The 27,310-nt window shown below is 40.1% G+C and overlaps 1 protein-coding gene across 13 annotated transcripts in view; it reads left to right on the top strand.

Annotated features, from left to right (window-relative positions):
• Nucleotides 1-27,310, top strand: part of LOC118406220 (collagen alpha-1(I) chain-like) — a 122,153-nt gene that overhangs the window by 42,387 nt on the left and 52,456 nt on the right. Inside the window, exon 1 of one of the 13 annotated variants that reach the window (XM_035806127.1) lies at nucleotides 1,251-1,381. The exons of the other annotated variants lie outside the window; for them this stretch is intronic. Within the exon in view, the coding sequence (XP_035662020.1) occupies nucleotides 1,315-1,381 (67 nt within the window). The 5' untranslated portion in view covers nucleotides 1,251-1,314. Of the gene's footprint in view, nucleotides 1-1,250; nucleotides 1,382-27,310 lie in introns of those variants that run through there. 13 annotated transcript variants of the gene reach the window in all.

The following is a 27,310-nucleotide window of genomic DNA, read 5'->3' on the forward strand; positions in this document are numbered from 1 at the left end:
TTTAATTCAATTTAACAATCTTTCAGTGAGTGAGTGTTCACTCTTTGTGCTACGCTTCGAAATGAGGTATCAGAGCCTAAGTTTCTGCTGCAGTACTGTAAAAAGCTGCTAGGCTCCGAAAATTCTATCATCAACATACCAAAATATCACAATAATCCATCCCGGTCTTGTTGAGTTAAACTGTTCATCCACAAATATACAAATATGCAGCCTTCTTGGCAAAGGTAACAAGACTTGCCTTGACACAGTTTGCACGTTTTGACACAGTTGAGATATTTAGAAGTGATGACAGAAGTTGCACCTGTTTGAATGTGTCTTTCAAACAAGAATGCCAGGACACGTGCCAGTTCGAAATGTTGATTTGAATCTTTTTGACAAAAGCAGAACATTCAACTTGACTTGAACACTCCAAGTTTCAACACAACAACTTTAGTCACCAGCTGGAAGCTATCAATTCCTAGGAAACTTAGGTCATAAATCAACTTGCCTTAATTTTACTAGAATGGCTGAAAAAACATTTTGTTTCCTGTTGTTCCTTTGGATTTTGTTGCCAAAGCCTTTGCTATATTTGAAAACACTTGTAGTCATAACAATACTGTCTCCTTCCTTTTTAACCTCCATGGTCATAATATTTCTTATCACGTTTGGGGATCAACTTTTCCTTGTGACAAATCAGCACCCTAGTGAGTGGTAATGGTCTGGAGGAAGCAAAACTGCCTGGCATCCTAATCTTTTATTCATTTCTGTGGATTATTTTATCTGATTGTTCTAAGCTCTCCTGGGAGATGATCTCCTCACCCCTTCAAAGAGGGGGAGGGGGTTGACCTGTGACTGATGGTTCAAAAGTTGGGCCAAACCTGGATGGGATTGGCTCTTCAAAGTGAAGATTGAAGGTGACTTATGGTGGCTAATGAGGACAGAATTGGGACCAGAACCCAAGACTGTGGGTACCCTCCCACCCTGAGCCCCCTGGGGTGGTAGGCAAATATGCCTGGACAGCTGAAGTTACCACACTGCTGGGGACCCAATACTGCCCAAACGTTGCAAGGGTGTGTGAATAACAAATAATGCATCTTTGTAGCATAATGTTCCTTACTCAGAGCTCTTCATCATATCTCTGTGCAAGAAACTTTTATCCAGCTGTATGAAGTTATAATAGCAAGTAAAGTAGCTTTACTATGTCAGATAGCAAGGCTATAAGATTTATAGTCACCCCTGCTTGTGAGGAAAAGTGGTATGACCCAGTTAAGGCGCATAGACCCAAGTTTCCTTCCCTTTGAGTTGGGTTGATGCTTGAGTAGGTCACACACAAGGATGGCTCCCCGGTCTGGGTCCAACATGCTGGGCTTCATACTGCTGTTTGTGCTTGCCTTCCCTACAGGTACGTCTCACAATGTCTTCTACAAGCAAGATTTGTTTTCAAAACTGTTGGATATTTACTGACATGAGTCTTACTACACTAGAAAGCAAGGCGATGAAACAAGATGACAGGATCATGGGTTCGAAACCCACAGTGCAGGCCCTTTTGGCTCTCCCACTTAATCCGATTTTCACCTTGTTCTTCTCTATTTCAAGGATACGCCTCTTGTTTGAGCACTTTGGTGCCAGAGTACTTTCTTCTGAGCAGCCCACATGTGTTATTACTGAACTTGCTCATAAGCACAGTTTCAAGTTGTAATGAAGAGTGACAATTGAACTTTACCTGCTCCTTCCCTGTAGTTCACCCTCAGCCAAGAACAAGAATGTTTACAAACCTTTTAAGTTTCGTCTAGAAAACCAATTAATGGTCCTTTAAGAACTGTAAATAAAGGAGTTTAAAGGAACAAAGAGAAATTTGAAAAGGTATTAGTAATTTTCGAACTGTCAGAAAAGTTGATTGACATGAGAAAACTACAAAATATGTATGTTCACAACCCAGAAAACCTACCACATCTTGAACTGCTTTCTCTCCCACCATAATTCATTTCACAAATGGTGGGGGTTTAGCAAAAATAAATGGCACATGTTTTGAGAAGGGGTTCAGTTGCTTTCACAGTTGCGGTCCCACAGTCAGGCCTCTGTAGTTGTGCTTGAACTGAAATGACATTCTGCGAGATGTTGTTGCTCAAAGGCAAGAGGCCTTCAATTGGAAGATTAAGACTCACAAGTTCACAGGGTCTCGTTGCTTGCCCTTGGCAATGTTCTTCCTGTGGTCAACTCATGTTCACAGACATTTGATATAACAAGTTCCAGCTTTTTAACAACAGACTTTAATTAAGGTCTGAAGTGTGACTTGCTTGTTCCTATTGGCCAGATTATTCTATATACCCATAAAATATCAAATCAACGAAGATCTTGAATCTTATGTCCAGTGTCAGGAGAGTGATGTTGGGTACAGAAATTGAACATATGACTGTGTATCTGTTTGAAGAGGGTCTGTATCATAGTGTATGCCTTCTTCACTGAGGCATAGCAAGATATTTTCTTTCACTGTTAATCACAGCCAGGCCCTTTTAATTCAACAGTAAGCCTTGTGCTTTGATTCCAATTACTTATTAGTTATCCTGAATTCCTTCCTAAAGTGTTGTTGACAAATTGTTTCTATTGCTTAGTTGAATAATAGTTGTGTTGATCATGTCTGCAGTGTAGTTTAGCCAGATACATACAAAGGAATAATCCTATGGACTTGTTCACAAGAACAAGCTGATTTACTGGTAAGCACTGATGGACTGGCTGAATTTACTGGTATGCATTGTTGGTCCTCCTTACTGCCAGCATCCTTCATGCAGACCCACAGACATTACTTGCCTGTGTGTCTGTTTGAAAGATGTACTTCTCTAATGACACATGTTGGACCTAATGAGTGTTGTGGTTTCCCAGATGTTGCCGCTGGTGTCTGGTAAGCCCCTCTGCTACTCAGAAGCCACTACTGTCTCTCTCTCTCTTGCCCATTTCTCCAAGTGGTTAAAAGCTCTTCCTAAAGTGGTTACTGAGCACGGTTACTGAGCACGGTTACAAAACAGCCTGATACGAATAGTTTCTGTCAGCTAAGTTCTGTGAGACCATTCTTACTTCTTAGTGTGTGAATCTATGTTGAAGGTTACTTCCTGAAGGTAATATCTTAAAGCTTCATCTGTAGCCTTGATACCACATTTTGCAGCATGCCAGCCTAAGGCTTACCTGGCCTAAAGCCCACAAGCCCCCATAACACAACATGTAACAAGCCGACTCTAACAATCCGGCTTCACGATAGATCTAAGCCAGCCCCATGAAATATTTTACAAGAGGGCCTGTTGTGTTGGAGGAGTGTTGGCTTGTGGGGAGACCTATTTTAGTAGGCGACAGAATGTACAAAAAATGAAATTGCTTTTCTACATACAGTTTATAACCAGCGTATTTTTGTTGGGTTGTACCTTACATGGTCAGAGTCTACAGAGAGAAGATGTAGAATCTCAAGTGATTTATCAGAACCAGAGACCCTGTAGGCATTAGAGTTCATGGTCAAACCATCTCAAGTTGTTTCAAAGGAAATACGTTGCTGCCAAATATTTGTCCCATCTCGGTTTGGTTAAAAAGGTGTTTTTGTATTGTAGTCATGAACCGTACTTGTTTCATACCTTCAGGAATGACCCCCCACCCCGTAGCGCCATTTTGTTTCCCCAAAGCTAGATCAGTCTCTGATATTATCATCATGGGCTTTGGAAAAGTAGTTGAACTTGACCATGTTTTGGTGTTAATAGCTTGAACATGAATAGGTGTGTGGGAGGGGGGCAGCCCCACAACAGGAAAGTGTGGTGAAAGGCAAGGGCGTGGTCCCGTTGTACATGGAGTGAGACTGAGTTGTGTCTGTCTGGTTGCCATAGGAACATATGGAGTCCTTTCTGTAGAAGTCTTCAAAGGCGGAAGGAACAGACAGAAGTAGAGATGGGTTGACTTGCAGGGGTCTAGCTTGAGGAGATAAAGGTTTAGAGGTGATCATTAGGCATTTTACTAGCTGTTAGGAGGAGCTATGCAGTGTGATTTTCTATCTGAAAGAGGATATCAGAAACATGGTATGAAAACTATATCTGCCCTAACTTGCACAGTACAAAGGTGCTTTGTGGATTGTCTGATCATATTAGGATATCACAGATCATAAGCCTTTTCAGCTTGCCAGACACAACAGATTTAAGGTTGTGAAAAATAAACTTTTTTATTGGATTAGAATGCCTCTCAACCCCTTTGATAGATCCGAGGTCAAGAAAGGTCAAGTGAAGTCATAGTCTTAATGAGTGGTGTTGAATGGACAAGTGGCTAGGCCAGTTGACACGTGATTGAGAGGTTATGGGTTTGAGTCCAGGTGTTCCTGGCAAGATGTTGTGTTCTTGGGAAGGGCAACTTTTCTTGCTCGGACCCAGGTGTAAGAATTTGAACCTGAATTTGGTTTGGGAGGTCTTCTTCTTCGTGTGGGAGGAGGGCAAGGAAGTGAAAGGAGAGGAATGGACTCTGCCTAGCCTCAGTGGATGAGCAACCTACAGTCCTTAAAACCTTTACCTTATTCCATATGTCATAGATGGCAGGCATAAGGTCTGAGCTGTAGTCCATGAACTTTTGGTCGTGTTCATATGGCTTGAGGGCAGCTGAAAAGGTTCTAATTTATGACTCCATTGAACACCTGTGACACTGGTAGGAACTCCATTAACCTGTTGTAGCAAAGGTGAAAGTACTGGGTTTCCTTTTTTAATAGTCATCGTAAATTCTGACACACAGCGTATGAGTCCGTATGTCATAACTGGCTTTTACGAGAGAGTACGTGCGTCTTTATCGTAGCTTCAGCTTACCTGAACATGCAACTGAACATGGAAGTTGCTTGATTTAATCAATCTGTAACAGTTATACAAGCCATGCAAAATGTTGGTGTCCACTCAAAAGAGAAACTTGATCCTCTCCTGAAAGAACCAGAAAGATGGCCTATATATGATTTGGTTTGTAGTTCATTGAAACTGTGATTTCGATCATTGAAACTGCTGCCAAAAAATTTGAAATGTCCAAAGGTCATATAAGAGACTGATAAAAATCTTGGTTTTGAATAGGAAGCTTGATAACAATTGTTATTTATGACTTTCTCCCAGCTTGAAATGGGCTGAGGATCTCCAGATGGTGTAATATTAGTGGAAAGGTGCCCATGTGGGATGGATGGATTGTATGGTCTACTGCCAAAATGGCCCCCAAATTGCCCCAACAGCTGTTCACAGTCATTTCTACCTCCTACTCCTAGTTAGCCACCTAGACAGACTGTCATGCTGTTTAGCTGTGGATGCAGTTTCCTCTCAAAATCAAATACTGCCGATGTCAAGGACCATTAGATACATCAGCAGATGGTGATAAAAAGGAATGGAATGAAAAAGGTCAAAAACACCTCTCTCTTGAGATTTCAACAATGACACATAATACTGTAATTCTTGAAATATTTGCAGTGGTTTTCTTTTCATGGTGCCGTGAATGTCTGTTTCCTTTGTTTTGTATTACTACACTGTGTTGTTGCAACCGTGAACTTAAAACACTGGAAGAACCTCATTTCTCCTTTACCATGAAATTAAATCCCTGCGGAAATAAATGGATTTATAGTAGTCAATATCTGAAAACTGCATGGCCCTTGTTGTCCCATTCCTGTATGAATGCAGCATTAACCCTCCCACTGTTAAGGTTAATTAGATAACCTAGTTCTAATTGGCCTTGACAATGGGAGGATTAATAGGCCATTGTGCTGCCCTGTTGTGTAGATCAGCAGTTTTGTTATGTTTTATCATCATCAGAACCTGGTTAACAGCCAAAGGGATGTCATTTACCTCCTTATCACAGCTGGGTCTGCACTTTTCCACCTGAGATTATTTGCAGTGGACTTCTAGAGAAATAAATATTCCTATAACACAGGCAACCAAACACTCTAACCTGCACCTTGCTACCTAACCCCATAACTAATACAAATATGGTGCCAAAGGGCCACCTTTGCTGGGTAAAGGTTAAAGTGTGTGGGTCTGCTCTTTGCTGGTTGAGGGGCTTAATTCTTTGGAGGTCAAGGTCATCAAAGAAAAATTTTTGTTTGAATACTTTAAATGCAGAATTGTTCGCGGTGCATTAATGTTCCCGTTTTTTTGCGGTGTCCACTTCACCACAAAGTTAATACCACCGCGAACATTTTTCCATTATCCTATTAGACTGCAGTCTATGGTGTTACCGCGAACTTAAAACAACCGCGAAAAGTCCTCCCCCCCCCCTACTGCGAAATTTAATCCCCGCGAACTTAAATGCATTTACAGTATTCTATGGTATTGTTTGAGAAGTCTTGTTGGCTTCATAAATTTTGAAGCAATAAGCAAGACTTTCATCAATGAAAATCGATTGGCAGTTCAAACATATGGAAGATTTTCATCACACTAAAAGAATCTTGTATACTGATTCTCTCAACTATCACAGAATTTTGTTCTTGAAAATCCAACCTAGTAATTGACTGTGTTTCCTGCATGTTTGTTCTAAAGACATCAACAGTACTCCATCTGGATGTTGTGACTGGAAATGTTGTTTCTGTACTGGGCATCTTTCATCCATCTCTATCCTTCATCCTGACAGGCTCCCAGCAACTCAGTTGTCCAAATAATCTACAGGGTTCAACAGATGATGAAAAATGATGTCAAATGTTTTTCAACACTTCACATCCAGCTACACATTTACAAGCCATGACTGAGTAAGCATTTGAGATGCATTAACATTATCGTGTAGTCAAACCTGTACGAGTGACCACCTGGCCATTGTGACCACTTTTTGGTGGTGACACAAGCTTTAAAAATCCTTCTCCATAGTGGTCACCTGCCACATATATACATTGTAGATGTGATATCCTTGAATCACAATTTTAAAAGCTGTTAGCTTTATAGTCCGCCAAAAACCCTTCTCAACTTACACATTCTTTAAACATGAAACAGAAAAGGTGCAGGAAGTCTGCTAAGTACTATGAGGGTTGTGTAGAGATGAATGGCTGAATGACATGTGAAGAAGATTTTTGGAGACTCTTCTATCCTGAAAGCTGAGGCCTCTAGTCCACCCAAATCCCTTCTCAACTTACAAATACATCTTCCCTACACATACAAGGTGCAGGAGGTCTACCTACTGTGGAGGTTGTGCAGAAATGACTGACATATGAACAAGACTCTTTGATCCTAAAAGCTAAGGGTCTTGTCCACCCAAAACCCTTCTCAACTTACAAATACATCTTCCCTACACATACAAGGTGCAGGAGGTCTACCTACTGTGGAGGTTGTGCAGAAATGACTGACATATGAACAGTCCGCCCAAAACCTTTCTCAACTTCTACATGCTCTGTACCCAGAAAGGGCGCAGGAGGGCTGACCTGGTGCTAACCCAAGCACAAACCAACAGCACATTAGCCACAATCCAACCCACCCTGGAGGAAACAAGGGGCTTTCAAACTTGACCTCTGACATTCCATCTCAAAGTTTGTAGTGACTAAGTTGGGTTCTCCTGAGTGATGAAATATTCTGACTTTGCGTGTGGGAGGGGGGCTGTGGAGGATGGTATTAGGAAATGAATATGACAAGTAGAAGGTGATGACAGATGAGGTAGTATCTTCGTCTAGCATCGCTCATCACCCAGAGTTTGAGGGGGTGGTTGGTGGTTAGGAGAAGAGATGTGGTATAAACAGGTGTAGGTGTTGGAAATAAAGGAACCTGTGTATATATGGTGACAGATGACTCGGTATCTTGTTTGGACATCTTCCCTGACATGTTCTTGGCATGGTGGGGGTGGCTGTCAGTAGAAGATACAGAATAGACAGGTGTTAGGTACTGGTCTTGATGATGACAGGTAAGATTCAGAAGTCTCTGAAAGTCTTCTGCAAATTTTCTAGGTAGTGAACACATAGAAGCTAAGTGGGGATGGGGGCAAACAAGCCTTTAGGCCAAAAGTCTTCTCTAGGCACCAGTCATTGACCGTTAGCAACCGATGTTTACAAGACGGAAACATACATAGCCTCAAGGCTTCACAGGAAGAAAGGAGGCCAAGTTCATCAGCAGTAAATTTACACCTCTCGTCTGTCGCTGACAGTGTTGGGACAACTTTCACCCAGACATGTGGAAGGGTTCGCCTGATTGTTCTTGGCAAAGCCAGTCTGTAAAATGCCCTTTTCCTTCCAAGCTTTCCCAGACATCTATTGGTCTATTGAGGGGGCGTGGATTGCTCTACCATTCCGCTGGTTCAAGTTCACTGAACAAGGGCCAAGACTGCTGGACGATCAAATGTCATTAAGTATACACAAGCAAGGTCCTTTTACACTAGGCTCAAATATACTTGACTGTCAAGTCTTGCTTGTCTGGAGGACACTAAGGAGGGTCTGCATTCCTTTTTCTGTGAGGCGTAGTGAGCTATGTTGGTAAAGCATAGCTGGCTCGCTCAAATTTATTATCAATAATTAAGCATTTTTGATAAGCTCTTCATTAAGTGTACTTTGTTCCTTTAATTCCACCCAATATTGCCGGAGTATAAGAGAGTGTCCAGTTTTGTCAGTTTTGATTTGATTTGATTTATTCGGCTGTATAGATAATATTTAACTAGCCAGAGGCTAATGTGAAGGGCTAGCCCTGTCGGCTTTCAGACTAGTATGCCAGATACCCCTTGAATGCAATGGAATAATACAATGAAATTGTTCCCAGAACTTTTTCATAGTACAGGGCTCCAGACTAACTTTTTGACCTAGGAGCATGGCGCTCCTAACTCCTAAAACTTAGGAGCGCCAGCAAAAAGTTAGGAGCACCACTATGAAAGGTTGGGAGCACAAGCAAACGTCTCAAGCCATACAAAATATTACTCCAATACCGGTAATCAATGTTTTTGACTAGAGGTGGGTATGGCTTAAAGAATTAATTAGGGGTGTTATATATTATACATAATTACCCAGTAACCAAACAAGAAACAAGAGAATACATGAGATCACTTTCAAGTAATACAACACTGATTCCTTACAATATATGATTTTTATAATGTTTCAAAAGTTAATACACACAATCAGGAAGGGTAAATTAACCTTACTGCTAAAGGTGAAACTTGACTGTTACATATACAACAACAACAAACTAAAGAAGTCTACAAGAAAATCTGCAAACCAACAGAGGAGAAAGTGTAGCCAGGACTGTCAGGTACATCTTGTATTTCTTTTGTATCTCTTCTACTTTGTTAAGAACATAGCTGAAAATAGATGCATTGGAAAATTAGAGGTTTACTGGTAGCCTGTAACATCAGTGTTAACTTATATAGAAAAATCTGTGTTTTCATATTTTCAGTTGAAAAAATGTAGCAGAAAAGATGTGTTCGAAGGGCAAATCAATCGAACTTTTCCCAACAAACAACATCTATTTATCAGTCTTTTGAAAATAAAGACTGCAACAAAAGTAATATCTGAAGGAACCGTGAAAAAATCGCAACCTCCGTTCAACATTTTCTACGACTTCAGTGCCGACACAGCCCCCCTCCCCAGTTTGTCATCGTCGCATTAGCTGTTGTTTTTCCCGCATTCCACCGACAAACAAGCAAAAAAACCTCCAAAAGAATCCTATACATGTACTTAACACCAAGGACTTTAGGCATTCGATGAGTTTTCGTCCAAGTTACACGCTTTTGAAGCGTTCCTGCGTGATTTTTCCCGCGATCACAGCGGGGATATCAGATATTCCACCAATAATGGCGGCCGGGCGAGCTACGTCACGCCGAAATGGCCAATGGGGTGCGGCTCTCGCGATTCGCGAGATGTGAGTTACTGCGAGACTTGTGCGAGACTTGAGTTAGAATCAAAATGGCGGCTCGGTGAAGGCCGAAATCGGCGAATTTTGAACTTTGAGCGAAGTTTTCGGGGGAAAATAAGGGCGTTGGTCATTTTTTTATTGGCGCGCCGTGCGACCATCATTTAAAGAATAGGCGCATTATTAAAATTACGGTCGCATTGCGACCAAATCTAGTCGCAGTCACGAGCCCTGTAGTAACAAGTCAATTTATCTTTAACTGTTGCCAGCTTTTCTGAACTTATTGTTGAATGTTGTCGGCCTTCCTATATTTAGTATCCCCCATGCAGACCCTCCTATAGACTTGGCCCACTTCTCAAGGTTAGGGCGTGTTTGATCTTAGCCTCCGGACCCCTTTTAACGTCTCGTTTACGGTTCCTACCAGGTGTTTTGGTTTTCGGGGGTGTCCTTTCTAAGTTGTGGATATCCCAAACACTCTTAACAATCCGAGCTGTCTTAGAGCTAGGGTTATGGTCTTTAGACAAGCATTTGGTTGGGATGCACTCCATGTACATCTTGACATGCCTAAGACAACCACATAACAGAGCATTTACTTGATCTTCTAGCTAAGGGCAAACGTTATGGATCAGTTTGAGAATATATAAACATGTATTGCTGACTTTGTTTGTATTTCATGTGTTGTCATTTTTCGTTACTATGGATTAAGGTCTTTGCTTTCACACTGTCAAGTATGTGTTAGGATGCAGAACATTAAAGTAAGCTTTAGGGCCTAAGACTTTAGTTTACTAAGCGTTGATTTATATGAATTTGCACTATCTACTACATGAACACACTTCAGTTCAAATCCCCACTGAAAATATTGTATCCCTGCAACCTTGGGAAACAAAACAAAACAAAACAAAATTGTGAATGATTACATTGATGTCCTTTTTTGTAACACAACTTGGAACACATTGGCTGGTCTGTTAGCTGATTTAGTGTAATTGGTTCAGTTCCAGACTTCCGCTGCTGTTTAAGTGGGCCACTCTTTCTCTCCCCAGTTAGAAGTACCACTTCCGATGGCACCAGAGGTATTTGGGGCACTTGTGTCCACATTGCCAGAGCACACTGTCTTCACTGCTGCTTTGGGGTGGGGAGATTGTTTCCATGGCAATGAAGTAAACAGTCTGACATCAGTTTTGGTCCCCAAGGAATATATGTACATGTCAAGTAGTGAGCAAAAGGTCTCATGTTGGCTGGGGTGATGACGTCAGGTGAATAAGCCCTATTGTGGTAGTCAGCATCCCAACACCTGTCTTAAATGACCACCTGTTCATGTAGACCAAATCTTATTGGTTCCATAAGTGGTCTTTTGGGGCAGGTTTGACTGTACAATTTGCAACTAACATGTCTTGTGGAAAGTTTTATCCCAGCTTCTAACCCCACATGCCAGATAGATTGGTAAAAACGTACTTACACATCCCAGTTTTGCCATTTGTCTCAGTAGAGACCTGGCTTGTCTAAGACTGGAGTGTCTGCCATGTACTTACACATATACACCTGGTCCAAGAACTGGAGCACTTTCCCTGAAAGTAGCGGAAGTGTCTGAAGAGGTACTTAAAGCAGATTTACACTGTGGTAAACCTGAAACCACTGTAGGGTTCTGTTCTTATGTCCATTACTACAAGTGTACATGTGTACAGGTACCACTAGTGTTGTAAGTTATTGCTTCAAATTGGTATCTGATTGATGAAGCTAGCATTACACAACAGGAAAATATATTGCCTGACAAGCCTACAAGTTCAAAAAAGATATTTTACTGTAATAAGGCCAGGTACTCTCGATGAGATCGGCGAAATGGTTGATATTGAAATTTGGTGATCATTTGGTGATAAATGAATTCAGCTGAAAGGTCATTGAGACCCCATTCACACTCAGAAAAACGATTCGAATAAAACATGTTATCCGAATAAAACTACCCGATCCGAATAAAACTTAGCAGTATGAACACTCCCAAATCACTTGGATTTCATTGATTCGAATCCCTCGCGATCCACCTCGAGGTAGATAGAACTCCGGGAAGTGGATAAAACTGCGCTGCGGGGAGTCTCGATTCGTACGATTCGGCAGTGTGAACGCGCAAGTGGATAGGATTCACTAAGGTGAGTTTGCTCAATTAGAAGTTTTTCTGCCAGTCCGACTCTGAAAATGTTCAAAGCACACGTTGTTCCACCAATCATGGCTTTGCTCCCGCTCCCAGATCGTTCTGTCTGCCGCTTTGGTGGCGTACATCTGAGCTGTACTACAGCTATCCCAATATGCAGAAGACCTTGTCGGTGAAACCTTCTCGTGATCAAAGAGTGAAAGACCGTCGATTGCGTTCCCTTCTACGACTACAGAACATTCTCCAGGAAAACAACAGCATCAAAAGTTGGTGGATTCCCGCCATTTTGAGCTGTAAGAAATGACGCTACCCTTTGACCTCAACCTAATGTTTCATTCGGATAAGACTGAGGGCGCACTAATCGGATTGCCGAAGACGAGTGTGAACGCAATTTTGGATCGGATAGAATTTTTTTTATTCGGATAAATGTTTTATCCGAATCGTTTTTCTGAGTGTGAATGGGGTCTGAAAGTGTGACATTGGCTTCATCTTGAAGCTGACAAAATCTTCACTCATTTTAGCTCATGTTTGTTAACAGAACCGTTGCAAGAGAAAGTGAAGAAATTATTCTAGACTTCTTACACCACCCCAAGCCATCCTTACACCAACAAAGTTTGAAGACTTATCTAGCTGGCTTTTCTCAGATTAGACCTGGAGTTAGTTTCTTTGAGAGTCTGAACCTACAGTAACTGGATTAAGGAATAACATTCTTACAACCAACCAGAATGTCAGTATCTGGTTACACTCAGCATTTTCAAGAGTCTAGAGTCAAGAAGACCAATAAGGGGACAGGCGGCCAATGTGTCAATGGAGATAATTATCTAAGGACCATCAAAAAAGTTGTCACATTGAACAGGTGGTCCTTATGTAGAGATGGTCACTTGTACAATATGTTGGTTTTGACTTACATACAAGTTTTATTTTAATTTTGCTGTATCATTTAAGACATAAATTAATCTTAGATTACCTTTTTTATTGGCAAGACGTTTTTATCAATGGTCAACAAACTTGAAGGTAATGTCATCAAGTTGATATTATTGATGCTAATCAAATCTTTCTCCATCCCCAAGAAGACTAGTGAGATTATAGACAACTGTACTTACTCAGAAACCTATAAAGAGCTTTTGGGATTTCTGCCAATGTTTGCTTTTAGATCGTTTGTTTTGAGAGGATTGTTGAAATAATGTGTCAGGATTCACTGTAAAAATACCTCATAACTATGTCACAACTTGTAGCTACAAATAGTACAATGAACACTTGCTATTGTAAGAAAAAAGTAAGAGACTGAGCAAAAGTTGGGGAAGGGAGGCTTTAACTTAGCCTGAGTGTCATCCTAGTTAGTTTACTGGGACTCCCTTTTTTAAATACAGCTTGAAATTGTTTTGGTCCTTCTTTCTGTGTGATATTTTGTGGACAATTATAATGTGATCCCCAATGCCCTACATGTACAAAGTATATACCAGTTCATTTCCTACATTCTGTGAAGTTGACTTTTTATTTGTTATGAAGAATAACATAAGGGTTCACTGTAGAAATATTGCCAAGCTTAGTCAAAACACTAGTTGATCCTTACTGCATTGTTTGAAATGGCAGCATTATGTTATGTCTTGAGAGTATTTATTTTGACTTGGGGAATGGATAACTTTTTGAATACCTGGTCTTTGTAACTGTGATGGGATTATTCTGACATAGCTAAACAAATGAAAGATCTCATGATTTGTTACTTGTACATCTGACAGTCTTAAGGTTGACAGAAACCTTCAGAGGTACTCTTAGGGTCAATGCTCCAGTTTGAACATTGAACAAATAAGGCTATAGTGATTCAATTTCTTTAGTTTTAAATTTTGAAAAATAATGGTAGATTGGAATATTTTGTAAAAAGAGTTAGAAAGGGAAGTCAGACACAACTTGTTAAACTTGCAACTTTTGTCAGACATGTCAGATGCAAGTTGTTGCCCCAGTGTTTTACTTTATATTATTGTGATGACCTCTTGCTAAAAGTTTACAAAAAAAGTTGAAGAAAGAAAAGATTAATCTGGTGTGAGATGAAGTAGGAATTATGTAGAAAGTTATGTGAATTCAGTAATAAAATCTACTATAATCAAAATGTAAACGAAGGAATTGACTTAATCACAAGGAACATTAAGCCTTGGTCGTTTCCTTAATAAAACCAACCATTAAACTTCTGTTTGGTTATCTAAGGCACATGTGCTTTAAGTAGTACATGAAGTAAAAGCTTTATGGCACAGCAATGGCCATAGACATCTGTTGTGGATCAGCATAGACCTTCATGCAAGTGGCCGGCTTGGTTGGAGGGTGAATAGGTGACTGACAGTAAAAGCATCAAGCCCAATTACTGAGGGGCTTAAGTACAGGTAATGTGGAATGGCTGTGGTGAGGATTTTAACCCTTGTGCTGGGTAATCAGGGTAAGGGTGGCAACCTTTGAGTCCTGCCAGCATGATCTATTGCAGTTTAAATTCCTTTCAGGTTTTTCTTATGGTTTAAGGAATATTCCTGTGGCTGTTTAATAGGGATAAAAACTTGAAATATGTCACTTTTGGCCTGTCATCTTCATATTAGAGAAGGTTGAGCGAGGATTGGGTAGTGGAAGCAACTTGCTGTGGGAACACTTGATGCACTTGCTAGTGGTCATTTTGCCGCCATACACAATGCTTGGGACAGGTAGAATAGTTGTGTCGCTGACATCCAGCCTAAGATTATTCCTAGATTATCTATTGAAAAATACAACTCAGCAGTACTGTGTGTGGGGGTTAGAACTATATGTGGGCTGAGAAACATTTAAGCACACAGAAAGGTAAGTGATCCTGGTCTTAGATATAATATTTCCCCCCTGTTAATTCATATCAAATACATTACTCCTACACTTTGGTTATCCCAGCAGCCTGCCATGAGAGGCAGGACAAGAGGAGCTGGTATGTGCTAGTGTGTGGGAGAGGGATCCAGAGGGAGAGGAGATGGCATTTGAGGTTGTTTCAGGTGGGCAGACCCAGCCTTTGCCCTCAAGGGCTAAAATTCATCATTCTAAAGAGGCCACATGTGGACTTCAGTCAACCCCACCCAAGACTTTCTGCCCTATCCTATAGATAATCTGTCTCATGTTAGAGGTTAGCTTAGAGGAAGGACATGGTCTTGGATAATCTTTCCACTTTTTCTCCTTCTTGGAGATTTAGATGCTTGTCAAACAAAAAAAATAAAAGCTCCTTGGTCAAACAGAACAAGTTGAAGATTCATAAGGAAGTCAAAAGCTGAATAGAAAAGTTATTAGGTATATGATATGTAGACCACAGTCACAGTGACACTGACAGTTTCAGACAATTCATTGACTCATTTGGTCACCCCTTTCTTCCAGTATATCTTGCTTTGTGCCTTCCTTGATTTAAACCAAAATCATTACTTGATGTACAGCTTACAGCTTATCAGCTTATCACTTAATTAGTGTACTTACTTGCTTTGTATTTGTTGAACAAAATCTTGAAAAAGGGGTCTCATTGCCTCAGTACATTTTAAATGGTTATAATTGGATTATTGGTAAAAGTGCTCCCTACAGCGAATGGCCCAGAAAGTGCAGAGTATAGAGTTTCACTGAGGGACATCCCTCCCACTTCTGGCTAATGCGTAAATTTCCTGGTACCCAATCTCTGAAAGAAGCAGGTGGGCAACTTCTACTTTTAGTTAACATCTGGGGAATGGGGGGAGGGGGGCAAGGGCAAGTAGACAGAGCAGAAGATTTTTGGTGGTCTCCAGCTCAAACTTCAAGATTAACCGCCACATCGACCTCATGCCACACTTTGTTATAAGGACTTGGCTTTTAGCCTTAGAATGAAAAACAGGCAAAAAAGTTCGAGTAAAAGCTGTGTGTCGGCTTGAGTGTAGCGGACATGCCCTCTCTACAAAGTTGATCTCCCGACTTCAAATCATTAATACACTCCCTATTTACCTATTACCCTGTCCTTTGCTATGGGATACGCCCGATCTTTGCCCTCTAGCCCACACAAGAAATGTTCGTAACCTCCACTTTAACCTTTTTCCTGCTGAGCATCATTGATTCCATACCTCTCTCCCACTCCGTACATTCCTCTTTTAAGTTTGATGGGGTTAAGTAGGAGGATTTCTTAAAGAGATGGGAATTGAAGTATGTTTGCTGTTTCGATCCAGGAGGGAGGTAGTCATTTGAGTGAAAGGGGGAGGAAAAACAAAAGCTCAAGAATCAAGGTGGTAAGGTGTTCTTGTGGTTAGGAATATTGACTCAGAATGGAAAGGTTCTGGGATCAGATCACAGGCAGGCCTTGGTGTTGTGTCCTATTATCCCACTGGACTCAATTGAAAATGAGTACCTTGCTGCAGTTAGTCATCGCAGTTAGTGATTTCCTTTTATTTGGGACGTAAAGTTGGAGGTTCCATGTTCTAGGAGAACCAAACCTCAAGCATGCTGTAAGAACCCACCACTCTTATCAAAAAGAGAAAGGTTTTCCCCAGACTTCCTGATGTGAATGGCTCAAACCTTACAGTCTGATATACAGGTTGACATCTAGAAAAGATGATGATAGCCACCTGTTATGTCAATCCTTCTATAATTGTGGTAAGAAGATATGACAAACTTCAGTTTCTACTCCACAAATCTGATCTTGTCCTGTAAGTGTGATTTATCCAGTGTTGACATGTTAAGAAGCAGAGATGGACATGTCTCCTTCATATAATATCCTCCCATGTGATTGCCTTCCACATTCCTTCATCTTCATCCCACACAGTTAATATGATTAAAACTCTATCCTATTTCACACCTAAGTGAGCCTTGACCATATACTTGGGGTGTACTCTAACCTGTATGGTCAGGGATGACTTGGTTTCTTCATGCATGGTCACCAGGTAGTAATGTTGCATATTGCCTACCATTCAGCCTGAATTATGTTTATTATTAATATTAGGTACAACTTTTTCCTATGGCGTAGTAATAGCGGATCACCAGATTCCCAAAATATCACCACATCTAGCGCTTGGTTGCACTGGTTTTCTCTGCTCAGTTTTAACAACGAGATGGCCGAATGTAGTGTAGTGTAGTATAGCTGTAGCACGTCAATGCTTTGCAAGTCAATGCACTGCAAGTAATGCTTTATCGACTGTAAGAAGAAAATAATCTATCTTTATAATATCCGGCGGTTCCGGCCAGCTGTTTTAATGTGTCTACTTCCAAGTTGTCTTTTTTTCTTTGGTCTTTCATAAAAAATGCTTATGATGGGATATTTCCTTCAAGTTTGTTTTACCAGCTGTAGAATTTAACATTCTTCCTGCCTGAGGAGTACAACAGTTGCTATATGAGATGCAAAACAGATGCACTTCAAACTACAGATGCCGAAGCGCTGTCGTATAAACTTATGTGAAGTTTTTCAGCATATGGAGAGGATGAAAAATGAAAGATAGTCTTCGGCATATCTTGCGTTTATTCAAAAATGAAGTTGTGTCTATGGGAATGAAAATCTGAAAGGGTGGTCAAATACTGGACAGATTGAACAGGCTTTATTTACAAGATGAGGGTGGTCTGGTATATCAATGTCTGCAAGAACCTTAGCAAAATCAGTCACTTGACAGTTATGTATGTTTTAAAACATTTTAATGAGTATTTTTCACTTTGAAAATCAGTCTATGACCATATTCATTGCAGGATTCACAAATTGAGGTATTCATCCTGGTAAAAATTGGTCCTGAATCACGATTCTTGTATGAACTGTCAGAATCCAGATATCCTAATTCAGGAATCCTGGGATGAACGAATCTTAATTCAAGCAAAGTTACTTATACTATATAAGTTATAGTGTATTCGGTATACTGTAGGTTTGGGTTTCATGTTTTGATGTACCCAGTACAATGTACAAAGAAACTGCAGTTGGATATAAGGACCATACTCCAGTAGTCTGGCCACCCTATGGCTGTGGAATTCTGCCCTGTAAGATGCCCCTCTGGCTTCAGCTAAGAAAGAGTCAAGGTCAAGGAAAATCAGCCTCAAAGGTCCTGCACTGGGCAGGATAACTGCTGTTTAAGTAGAGATGTTGACAACTCTGTCTCACTGTGCACTTGTAATAAAGACAAAATTAACAGTGACTTGGCGTGGTGTTGCCTGAAGGTCTCTGTCAGTTGACAGTTCGTAACACTACATGGGGGCATCAACTGTTTATATCGTGATAAACAAAGATGGGGTTAAAGGTGAAAGGTCAATGTCATCTGCTACAGAGGCAGTGCACCTGCTATGGGCTGTTCCATGAGAAAGAAAATAGAAGAGGTTGATGGTGACATGTTGAAGCTATGAGATACTGTAAATGCAGAAACTTTTGCGGTGGTTTAATGTTTGCGTTTTTCGCAGTGGCCGCTTCACCGCAAACTTAAAACCACGACGAACATTTTTCCATGGCAGTAAGAGACTACAGTGCATGGTCCTACCGGAACTTAAAACCACCGCAAAAAAGTCCTTTTTCCGCTACAGCAAAATTAAATCTCTGCGAATTTTAACGTATTTACAGTAGTATGATTGGTATTTTCTCGTACAGTCAAAAATTCATAAAAGTGATAACCTCTACATAAGGATTACCTGACCAATGTGACCACTTTTTGGTACATGTAGTACCTAGCAATTGTTCCCAATAAGCTAAGTCAGTGTGGCATAGGGAATGGATATCATAAATTGTATGCATCTCTGGTTCTAGACCAAACCCATATCCTCACTCACCACTGTTAAAACTTCAAAGTCTCTCATTGGTTAAACTACTAATTTCCACAACATGATTGGTTGAACTGCTAAATGTGATGGACAGCCAGGATTGGTCCATAGGATGTTGCTTTGGCCTTGACACAGTAGTAGAGTCACTGTTGAAAATGTCAAGTCCATTCAACATTCCTTCAACTTGATGTACTACAGGATAATGAACAGACTTAAGTCATTTAAGAAGATCAAAGAATCATCAGCTGCTATCTAAACTTCACTGTGTCCTTGTTCCTCAGTGTGAAATTGTTGTCTTGATCCAGTGTTCTGGAAAGGTGACCTCTGACCTGCAACAGGTAAAAAAAGGAAGATGTCAGTAGTTATATGTAGTCTGTAGGGAAATAAGGGATGTGGTCTTGAGTAAAGTCAAGGACTTTCCACATTGTAGCACAATTAGGTTCAGACTTAAAGCCTCAGTTGTCTAACCTCAGCATGCAAACTCCTGCACACTTGAGGAGAAGAGAATGGGTGACCTGCTTGGTGCTAAAATGCTATCCACAGGAAAGCCACATTGCTTTACTAGCGTAATGCTTCAACTTTATTTACAATCATAAAAGTATTTATATACAATGTAAGGTACTGATTCTCGAAAGGGGAAAAGTTCAACTTAACCTGAAACGTCTTTGAAAACAAACTCTTTCAAAAATGGTTGCACCCCGACATTGGTGCAAGCTAGCAGCACCTTCTGAGATATGAAATCTGCAAAATGCATGAGGAGTCAACCACAGTGTATGGTATACATTGTACCTTGTGTAAGGTTGCGTGCAAAACCCAAGTACTCATAGTGAGGTCCTCTAGTAAGTGCTTCATTTTATGCATGTATGAATAAATGGCATAGTGATGATAAGATTGGATAGGAATATTCTCTGTCCTTGTAATTTAAGTTGATCTTCATAATGCAGTATAGTTATTTTCTTCCATGGCCACTCGAGTGTCAAATGAGTTGTGACAAACTTTTTTTGGAAACTCAGACACATTCCATTTAGCTGTCTGCCAGTTAAACTTGATCCCTCATTAGTCGGTTGTCTGGCTCTGAATGGTTAATGTTTATTTGCTTGGACAGTTGTGCAGGTGTACCTGACTGAACACAGGAGGTAAGTTACCGCGAATCTTAAAACTTTTGCAGCGGTTTAATTTTTATTTTTGTGGTTTATGTGACCTCTCCGCAGCAAACTTATGACATGAGGGACGAATATGAGTTTCCAATGTATTACAGTTTTGCTATAGAATGTTTCGACTGCAAATTCAAACCATTTTCCCACTTAGCATAAAATTAAACCACCATGAAAATAAATGACTTTACAGTAGTGCAGGGGGGGGGGCAGCAGTACAAAACACATTTAGGGCAGGTGATGACAAAAATGGACATTGGAACCTGTCTGGGATTGTTCAGCGTTTATAAAAAAGTCATTAAAACAAAGTAAGTGAGCCATTGTCAATCCATTGTTACAGTCCACTAAGTTTTTCCCTTTGGGTGAACTTTTTTTGCAAAAATAATATATAATGATAACCTGATGACCTAGCTTCCATCGCTGTGAAAGCTATATCTTCCAACGGAACTTAAAGGTCAAACATAAGAATGGTTTGACCTCTCAAAAGTCTACCTAATGAGTGTGAAATAACCCTTGGTCCTTTTCTGTGGGTTTCTCACAGTATGTTCTCCCAAGTGATGAAAAACTAGGCTAAAGGTCAACCAAAGAGGGAGGATTCCCTTTCCTCCTGTGTTCCGCTTTATCAAACAATGAATTGTGTTCCCTGAGTGGCAAGGTGACCCCTGGAGGAACCCATAGGTAGATAAGGTCAAAGAGTTTATGTCTGGTGCCTGATGTTTGAAAGATTCAATTGAAAGAAAAATCCATCAACAACTGCTTATCTTGGAAAAATGAATAGCAGGATTGCATGACAAAATATTAAAATCCAGGCATACTTATATATCTGTCACCAAAGCAGTACATTATGAGGTCACTGTTCTAAAGAATATAAGTCATTAAAGATCTTTATGAAAATTGGAAGAAGTCTGGATTACACCCTTTTTATCCTCTTTATTCATATGGTTGACAGAATGTCATAGAATTGTCAAAAAAGCCACTCACAAATATCTATGTAAATCTATTTTCACCTCCCTTAATGATAATAAATTTTGCCTTTTTCCAGGCTTTAAAGCAGTATGCTCTATCTTTACTTTGCTTCCCAGGCAAGAGCATTCAACAGGTAAGAAGGTAGACCCAAGAAGCAACCAAGTATGCTAAAGGCTCAAGTATACCAAAGTTTAAAGGCTGACATCTAGGCTAAGGCAGTGTTGCTTGAGAAAAGTGGGAAACCCATCTCTGTAAAATGTAGATTTTACACAAGGTGACCACATCATCAGGGCAGCTGTAGATCTAAGGGAGGTATTCATGCCCGTAGCCAGGATTTTGGTTGGGGGGGTTCTTTTTAGTAAATGTGGGACCTTTGAGCGCTGCAGGCGCGAGACTCACGCCGAAGGCGTGAGGTACCTAGGGGGGTCGGGGGGCATGCTCCCCCGGAAAAAATGAAATTTTGACCCTCTGAAACGCCATTTCCTGCATTTTGACCGTCAAAAATCGCTTGCGAAGTTTAATGGAATTTTTATTAAAAGACAAGGCTTTTGCGTAAGTCTTTGAGGCCAACTCCCTCGACATATTTTCACCATGTCCGACACCAAAGGCGTGAGGCGTGGCAATGGAGGTCCGGGGAAATTTTGAAACCTGGATCCTCTGAAAAGCCATTTCCTGCACTTTCTGGGGCAAATTTTGCTGATAGACTTACTACGATTGGCTGAAATGTCTATCAAGGAAAAATGCAAATCAGTCATGCCTTTGAAAAAATAATCTTGGACATGAAAAAGTGGACCTTCAATCCTGAAAAAGCGGACCTTTTGAGCGAGTGGGGGGGTTCTTCCGAACTCCCCGAACCCCCCCTGGCTACGGGCATGGTATTCACTGTCTCAGGAAGGTGCCATTCCTACCCTGCCATCCAGTGGCCTGAAGCTCACCCATCCTCCTGACTTGTAGACTGTGACTGAATGTTTGTGATTAAGGGTCACGGTTAAATTTGTGATGGCTTCAGACATGTGCTGGGGTTTTCTGGAATGTCTGACTAAGTATCAAGCACAGTGTCTTAAGGGAAAAAAAAGTAACAAAAACAAATTAAGAAATAAGCTACTTGAATCATAGGGTTTCTTAATGTGCTTGTTCAACCATCTTCTGTGGATAACATTGAACTATCCCATTAGTGTTTTTTAAGGTATTTTACTAAAATTTTAGTATATACCTATTTGCTAGTTTGTTCATCAGATTCTGTTACATGCACTAGCAAAGTTGCAGAAATATGGTTCCTTAAATTATCTATCAAAGTTTCAAACTGTAAATTTCTTCCTATGTTGTCTTGTCAAGGTACTAACCTGCGAACTCACAGCTGGTTTTGTAGTTCCTTGTTACTCTAACACTTCTTGATAGACATATCTGAACTTTCTGACATCTATGACATTGTGTTGAGGTTGTTTGACAAGGTGCACTGCCCTGCTAAGACAAAATGTAGTGGGAGCAGTATATTCTTGAGCAAACAAGTTGAAGTTGAAGGTCATGGTCCAAGCTGGGGTGTCCCTGAAGAATGGCCAGCTGTGCTGGGCTGATTTCATGCTGCAATGTAGGATTTTACACATGTGCTACCTGACCCTCAGCCTTTACCATTACTAGTATGTGTGTAGCTTTCTTTGATTTTATCAAACCTGTTTTCTTTGTTTTGATATGCATTATGTAGTGGTATATGCACTCATCTTGCCACATCTGGTTTAAATTCTTTGAGCAGTTTGCACCCTGTAAGTTATACTTATTATAAGTTATAGCTGCAACATCTCTTTGTCCCCTCAGAAATATTTAGGAGAGAGGATGAAGAACTTGGCTGCTATAGTATAGGTTCGGATACCAGGCCAGGACACTTCAAAGAGTCACATTGTCATTTCGGATGGGGACGTACACCTGACGCTCCACACTCGTTCTCATTTAAATGTCGAAAATGGCATTTTTGTGGTCGAAAAATAAATCGGCTTTATTTTCAGTGAAAACTACCTGGTTGTTTAGGAAAATTCCTCTTTTAACCATAGCCAAAAAATGGCAACTTATTATTTTCGGTCCCATTGGTAATACATTACAGGGCGGGTAACAAACGTTACCGGTAACGTTTGTTACAACAGTAAACTTTACCCTGTTTTCTTCTAAAGGACTTACCTTATTGACTACATCATTTGGGTATAAGTGGATGTCCCAAGAAAAATTTGAAAAGTGGGCAGATTTTTTACACCAGGTCAAATAGAAAGCTTAGACAGCATCGAACAATGGTAACGTTTGTTACAGTCATTTCTGTACAACATTTTGTTAAGCAAGGTGGGATACAAATAACAGTCAACAACCCTTTCTTGTTTCTTTAGGAAGCCAGAAAAACTGTACAGCGTCACAAAAATGGTCATTTCTAGTCTTATACGTGGATAATAAAACCGTGGCAACCATTGTACTCATGGTGGTAACGTTTGTTACAGAATCTGGCGACAGGCATAAACCACCTCACACAGCCTCCAAGATCAGTGACAGTAGCGATCTGACGTGATCGGTCAGAGGGCCTTGGTAGCGGGTTTCACCTGCCGAACAATTATTCTGGGAACTGAATTGTTACATTTTTGGCTACTATTTGAATTCTTCGTTTCTTCTCAGGCGACAGCCATTTTTTAGGGTGTGAAATCCGACCCATGGCTATAATAACCGTCTAAGCCATCAACCAATACGAATGTTGTTGTGCATCTTTTGTAAAACATTACAGGGGTGATGGAAAAATAAAGGAACCAGTGATGTTGTCTATAATTTTCTCCATATCAAGCCGTAAAGTCAGGCGACAGCATTTCGACATTTAAATGAGAACGAGCCTCCAGTATCAGTATATACCTTTCTCACGCGGCGGCCATGATAGATCTAAAACGAGTTCAATGTGGCAAACAAAAGGCTGTCCATCATAATTAGCAGTTCGACCAATGGTAGCCTGCCAATTAGGAAATCGACCAATAAGTGAATGGCTGCAAATTCGTTAAAAATTTGCATTATTATGTTTTTATTTTGCATCTCTTAAGGGACTATGGGGTCAGTCTACACTACTCTGAATTGCTACATCTTTCGGTGCATAACACTTCTTGTAATGTTTATTATTCTATCTTATATCATGAAAATTTGTGTGGTTTGCATTTGGGGGAAAACTAAATGGGACCTGATTTTAGAAATAAGTTTTGTCTGTTTGCTACATTGAACTCGTTTTAGATCTATCATGGCCGCCACGTGAGAAAGGTGTATAGGAGAGGTTATAGCACCAAACCTCTGCATGTTAAAGAACCCAGCACACTTATCAAGAAGAGTACGGGTGACCTGTTGTGGTTGTCCAAAATCATAGAATGGTGGTACATGTAATAGCAGTGTCCTATGCCTTGTCCTCAGTCTCAGGTTAGCTGCTTTACCTGCATGTACCCTAGTTCAGACTAACAAACCATTCCTATTTCATCATTCACTCAGAAGCACACATTGTTCTGTGAATGTAAATTTCCACGAGGTCATTTCAAGTTCAAACACAAGCCTCTGCACTCAACCAAAGCAGCCATTTCATCCATTGTCTACCTAAACACTTATTGCCAGCCTGTTTTTCATTTCCCTGCTAAAATGTTTCACTACACACAGTACACAGGCCTGTTGCTGATGTTTAGGAGAATAGGAGAGGAGTTCAAGTTCAGGATGATTGTCGTCTGAAGTAGATTTCCTGTTGGAGAGTCTCAGTATGGGGTAGATTTGTGTTTGTCAGCCATACTTAACAATGTGAAGTTCAGTTCTGCTTGGTTAGTAGACTGCTATAAATAGTTCAACACCTTTGTAAGTAAAGGTTCTCTTGTTCAAAGCTGAATTAGAACTTGGCAAGAAGTGTTTCTGTCTGGTAAAGTTAACAGGTGTAGAGGAAATAAGTCAAATAAAGGACATTCAAGTGAAGAAATAAATTGAAATTGAATACCACAGTTACCACAATCTACCTGTCAGCTTTCACTGTGTAGAAATGCTTACAAAAAATCCATTTTTCTTACAAAACTGATAATGACCAGTCAGTAAAAAAGCAAGATCATTCATTTAACTACTGTCTTTAAAGAAGAAGTTTGCAGTAGTGATATCCAGTATTTGATTATAGATAAAAATAAAGATTATTATCATAACCCACTTGGATTGTTAGAAGTTTTAACCTGTATCAACATAACCTGAAGACCTAGTCACCTTACCTGCTCTCATTTTGACTTATCTTAATTATGATTGAACTGAAGTTTATACAGTTGCATAGTATGTTCATGGAAAGACCTGTCTGTCCTTTTTTCCAAATACATAACATATGGGAGACTGACACTTTGGTGTCCTCTGACACCTGTGGCTTGATCTTAGGGCCAATTGGTCAGGGACACATTTAATGTTCTTTCACCAGAGATATATCTTCAAAGGTCATTGTGTTTTTGCACATTTTTTGTATTACCAGCGGCCAGGTGAGTTCACATGTACAGATGATTCCAATTGAAGAGGGAGCAAAATTGTGACGTCGAACTAGAGAGGTATAAAAAGCTACCCACAGGCACAGTGTGATAAATACTATAAGTCAAAACTGCCTAGAAGACCACTCAGGACCAGAAAATATCAATGGTCTATGTAGACAGGTGGTCAATATAGAAGATGGGAAAGTTATCCAAGGGACCACCAAAAAGTGAACCTTATGAAGAGGTGGTCACTTGTAGTTGTACAGTTTTTTGTCCAAAATTGCTCTGTTTACTCTGGACACACTTTAACACTTACACTAAATGAACACAGAAGTTCACAGAGTAATGTTTGTTTTTGTGAAGTGTTGTTGTGGGATTGATTGATCAGCTTTCACACAGGCTACTTCAGGTCTTCATTCTCCAAGGCCACAAGAGCCTCTTTAAATACAGAAACATACATATGGCCATCCCCTGTGTGGGTGGAACAGACAAAGCAGATTTGTTTTCTGGGTTTGCCTGTGGTGTCAAGTACAATGGGTCAAGTTCAATTTTCTTAGAGATTAGCTATGCACCAATGCCACTGCACCACAAAGTGAGCTCTTCAAGGCAGGAGACTGAGGATGTGCACAATGCTGTTTCTGTTTAGGAAGAGTCCAGCCTTGAAGTTGTTCAGTGACTTGGATGAAATTTGATACTTTACAGAGAACCTACAATAGGGATGTTTTAAGGTCTTGTACATCAACAAGGCTGTGCCATTGGGTTTGAATTGAAATAACATCTTTTGTGATCACATGTCCAATACACAAACAATTTTCTTGTGTTATTCACTTATTGACGAAAGGGAATTTGTGATCAAACTAAACTTAATGTCTCTTTGCTGTATACACTAAGAGTAATACAGGTACAAGACCAAAAGTCCATTTTTTGTTCTTCTATCTCTTAGAAAACCTGAACCTTTTACTCCCATTATGATAAAGCTTTTTCAGTGTCTGTTTATTTGTAAAACACATTTGTTAATGCCTGGTGTTTGGGTAATTGGGTACTTAACATAAATTCCTTCTCATTGCCATTAAGGAAATTGTTTAAGCACCATGAAATAGATGTAAACAGTTCAGATAGGCTTATCTTAAAACAGAAGACCACCGACTGAGTTAAACAACTTGTTGCCATCAATGTTGAGTTCAACATCTCTGTACCCTTCAGGCTTCTTGTACAAAAATAAACATGATTCTTGATTTACTTGTTATGTTCTGGTTAGCCTACAGGTCTAAGTTTAGTTTGTATTTGTGCCAACTGGCTTGCTTTCAGGTTTAATGCTGGTTTCTTGTAACAGGATACAAAAAGATTGGTTCAAACAATTTAAACATTACTTTTAATTTAGTGTGCTATCAAAATTGTAAATCTCTAGTAGATGGAAAATAGGTAAATTTACATTCTGATTCCTTCAATTCCAGTTTTATTTTTGAAGTTTTTGTGGTAACCTCTCAACTGCAAATTCAATGACAAAAAAAAAAAACATTCTTCCCTATTCTGACAATTTTGCTACAGTACAACCGCAAATCTAAAGCACTAGAAACCTCCTATCGAGAAAGAAAACCACTGTCAAAGTAAAATGAATTTACGGTATCAAGTATATCATGTCTACCATCTAAATTGCCGCATCAGATTCTTCCCCTATCTTCCATTTAACCTAAACCACAAGTTCAGCTGAAAATGATACAGGTCTGCGTTGAAATTAGTATGTATTTGTTCCAGATGGGGCAAATGCAGAATATTTTATACATTTCGTATTTGCAGGGGATTGGGTGTGATGAATTTCAGAAATGATAAGAAGCCTTATAAATCATATGCTTGTTATGAATCATCAAAAGAACACTTGTAAGTGTATATTTATATAAAGGAAATTGGGTCAACCATAATACACAAGAGGTATGAAGTACTTAAGCCCCCAAAGAGATATGAAAAGGATCATCCCTTATTTTTAGAATGGCTACCCTTGACTTCAAAGTCAATATGTGCCATAAGAGTCCTATGAAGGCATATCAATTTTCCACAATAGATACAGTG

This window comes from Branchiostoma floridae, chromosome 18 (assembly GCF_000003815.2).
Source record: "Branchiostoma floridae strain S238N-H82 chromosome 18, Bfl_VNyyK, whole genome shotgun sequence".
Taxonomy (NCBI): domain Eukaryota; kingdom Metazoa; phylum Chordata; class Leptocardii; order Amphioxiformes; family Branchiostomatidae; genus Branchiostoma; species Branchiostoma floridae.